The sequence below is a fragment of the Ipomoea nil genome, unplaced genomic scaffold (assembly GCF_001879475.1).
Source record: "Ipomoea nil cultivar Tokyo-kokei standard unplaced genomic scaffold, Asagao_1.1 scaffold2975, whole genome shotgun sequence".
Taxonomy (NCBI): Eukaryota; Viridiplantae; Streptophyta; class Magnoliopsida; order Solanales; family Convolvulaceae; genus Ipomoea; species Ipomoea nil.
The window spans coordinates 742,465-745,756 of NW_017619403.1; the positions used below are offsets into that span (position 1 = coordinate 742,465).

The following is a 3,292-nucleotide window of genomic DNA, read 5'->3' on the forward strand; positions in this document are numbered from 1 at the left end:
CGCCTTATATAATTGAGGACTGTTTTTAATTCTCCGCCGGTGATGAAGACGGGGTCCGGGTTTCTGAGACAAAAAGTATACTCCCCACCCCGACCCGTTGTCATCCTTAAACAATTGTGTATATTAGAAGTATCTCAGTAATTACCATTACAATCATGTATTAAGATAATATTTTGAGAGAATACCTAAATAAGGAGTAAGAAACTGGGAAGAAAGATGAAATTAAACAGAAACTGAAAGCAAAAAGCTTAACATTGGAGGCCTCTCACTGATTACAATAATCCTAGAAATCTAAGCTACACAGTCCCATCTATAAGAGACTGGCAACTAACAGATCACAACTATTAAACTTCTCATTCTTCACTACAACAATAGTGTAATCCAATAACAATTACAAGAATAGAATAGAATTCTCCTCGCGCACACCATTTAAACACAGTAAATGAACAATATACAATGCGTATCGTCATAACCATTGAACTAATGACAGAAAGAAGTAGGGGAATCACCACAACTCACAAGCCAGCCGAAACGAGCCCGTGTAAAGTCACAATACCAATCACGACGTTGTCATCGTTGATGACTGGCAAGAACTGAACAGGGGATGGCGGGGACTCCATCTTCTGCATTGCTTCAACTGCCATTGCATCAGGGCAAATTGTTCTCGGTTTTCTGCAAAAGTTGAATCATGGGTTGGTTCAGTAAGTCTTCAAGACTTCACCACAATGCCATCCTTTCAAAAACTAAACCCTTTCTTTTTCTTTTTTAATCTTTTAAAATACGCAATATAAGGTGAAAACCAAACATACTATGGCCCTGTTTGGTAAAAAATTGGTCTATAGGCCAATTTTGGCTTATTTGACCATTATTAATTGTTTGATTTAGTTAAAATATGAATATAAGTGTTTGGTTAATTATAGCTTTTTGCAACTCCAAAATGTTAAAATTCAAAAAGCTACTCCAAACAGCTATCAGCTAACAGCTAATTTACCAAACACTTTTCTACAACAGCTAATGTTATCAACTAGTTATACCCTCTAATTAACACAATCAGCTAACGCTATCAGCTAACAGCCATTTACCAAACAGGGCCATATGTCTCACTTGGACTGATTAGAACAACCAGACACCATAATATCATCCATTTTTCGGGGATTTTGAAATCAAAGTGTAAAAAGCATCAAATCCAATAACCGGTGAGATTACCTGTTACACATCTCGCCTACTGTGAGCGTGAAGATCCTTTCGCCGCTAGATTTCAATGTGCGCCGCAAGTCACCATCAGTAAATGTGCCCAGCAGATGATAATCGTGATCAATAACGAGGAGGCATCCACATCCTTTGCTCGTTAGTTCTACTAACTGGTCCATAATGAGATCTCCTTCATTGCAAATTGGAAGTTCTTCTTTCTTCTTCATTACATCTTTCACCTGCAAAAGAGTATCTTCTGTCAAGTCCAGTTTTTCCTTCATATACATACACAGAATTCTCTAGCCCCATTCTTCATCTGTGTTCGTTTATTCATCAAGAAATTCAAGTATTCAACAGAACAAAATTCTAAATGTATTCCAACAGCAATCAAATCTAACTCTTCATGTGATTAAACTTCCCTGTTAACTTTTTTCCATATAATTTAATGAACTGGATTAAAAAGATTTCATTTCTAGGGTTTATTGCAGAACTTAACCCTATATCAAATAATCAGAATTTCTAAGCACAAATATGAACAGGATTCCATCAAAGAAACCAAATCCAAACAGGCAAACCAATAGATAAGCGAATTCCGATCAAATCTTATGTTCACATTACATAGGCGATGAAGATTTGAGAAAAATTGCAGTAGAAGCATTTGGATTCCCTCACCTTGAAGATCAAGCTCTTGCCAATCCTGCCGGAGGGGTGGTTAGAGGCGTACTCGTCGCGGCTCAAATTCTTGGCGGCCATCAACGCAATCGCCACCGTATCTCCGAACACCATCTGGATAGCGGTGGAGGTGACGGGGGCCAAATCGAAGGGGCACAATTCTCTCTCGAGAGGCAAATGCACGTTCAGATCGCAAACGGCGGCCAAGGAATTGGGGGTGACAGAGGTGACGGAGATCAGAAACACCCCCTTCGCCTTGGCGCAGGGCACGAGGCGCATGAGCTCGTCGGTGTTGCCGCTCTTGCTGAACATGACGAGCAGATCCCGGGGCGCCAGAATGCCGATGTCGCCGTGGAGCGCGTCGAGAGGGGAGAGGAAGCCGGACTTGATCCCCAGAGAGACGAGCGTCTGGGAGATCTTCTGGGCGACGAAGCCGGACTTTCCGACGCCGGTGAAGAAGATGGTGCCCTGAGCATTGAGGAGGGCCTGCGCGAAGGTGAGGGTCTGGGAGAGATCGAGGTTCTGGAAGAAATGGTTGATGTACTTCTGCTGTGCCTTGAAGAGGCTCAGCAAATGGGTCGGGTCAATATCCGCGGACCCTTCTTGCTTCTCCAGCGATGGCGGTGGAAGAGACCCCATTTTTCTCGGCTTCTTTTCTCTTGATTTTCGTTTGTTTCACACTCTTTATATAGATCATCAACTCCTCTTGTTGTACGGTACAGTATCATTCATTTTCTGGAAATTCTTCCGTGGATATTGCTAGACTAGATACTTGGGTGGTAAACATTACCTAAACGCACAAAAACAATTATTTTTTATTGATATTTGCTCGCCATTAATGGTGAGCGGCGATAAAACTCAAATCAGACATTAAAGTGATGATGGTGATATTGATATTACAACGATTAATTTACTCTAAATTTATTGTTTTTATTTATAGTATATTAAATTGGGAAGAATGACACTTTTTCCTCCCGAGTTATATACCTATAGCATTTTTTTTTCCTAAATTATTGAAGTGAGTTTTTCCCCTCTGAAATGTTAAATGGACATATTTATCCTTAAACTAAATATTTAATTTATTTTTTTCTCCAACAAATTATGACCATAATTTGGTTCAAACCAAACAAACACTATAGCAACCAAACCGAAATATTTCAAATACAATTTAGAATCGAAATTCGATATTTAGAGTTTATTAAAATCGTGAACCGGAACGGACGGTTCATGTTCCGAACTGAAAAAATAAAATACATTTATTGTTGAATTTAGACTATTTTAAAATAAAAAATAAAATTTTAAAATAAAAACGGTTCAGAATCGCGAATCGGATCCGGAATCGCCGGTTCATGGTTCAAGATTCAATTTGTTTTGATACATAATTTTAATAAATTGACATTTAAATATTGGATTCTAGATCTGAATTATA

General features: G+C 39.1%; 1 protein-coding gene across 1 annotated transcript; it reads right to left on the bottom strand.

Moving 5' to 3' along the window:
* Positions 1–205: 205 nt before the first annotated feature.
* On the bottom strand, positions 206–2,723 carry LOC109163212 (probable arabinose 5-phosphate isomerase). Its single transcript, XM_019311978.1, has 3 exons — positions 1,864–2,723; positions 1,207–1,430; positions 206–672 (listed from the first exon to the last, which is right to left on the bottom strand). Exons 1-3 carry the CDS (start codon positions 2,500–2,502, stop codon positions 516–518), a joined length of 1,020 nt encoding a protein of 339 aa, XP_019167523.1. The 5' UTR covers positions 2,503–2,723; the 3' UTR covers positions 206–515.
* Positions 2,724–3,292: the final 569 nt, after the last annotated feature.

Excerpts from the sequence above, each read along its gene's own strand:
- LOC109163212 (XM_019311978.1), bottom strand. The coding sequence starts at position 2,502 with ATGGGGTCTCTTCCACCGCCATCGCTGGAGAAGCAAGAAGGGTCCGCG. Across the intron at positions 1,431-1,863 it reads GCAAGAGCTTGATCTTCAAG|GTGAAAGATGTAATGAAGAA; the intron begins GTGAGGGAATCC and ends ACTCTTTTGCAG. Across the intron at positions 673-1,206 it reads GTAGGCGAGATGTGTAACAG|AAAACCGAGAACAATTTGCC; the intron begins GTAATCTCACCG and ends CAACTTTTGCAG.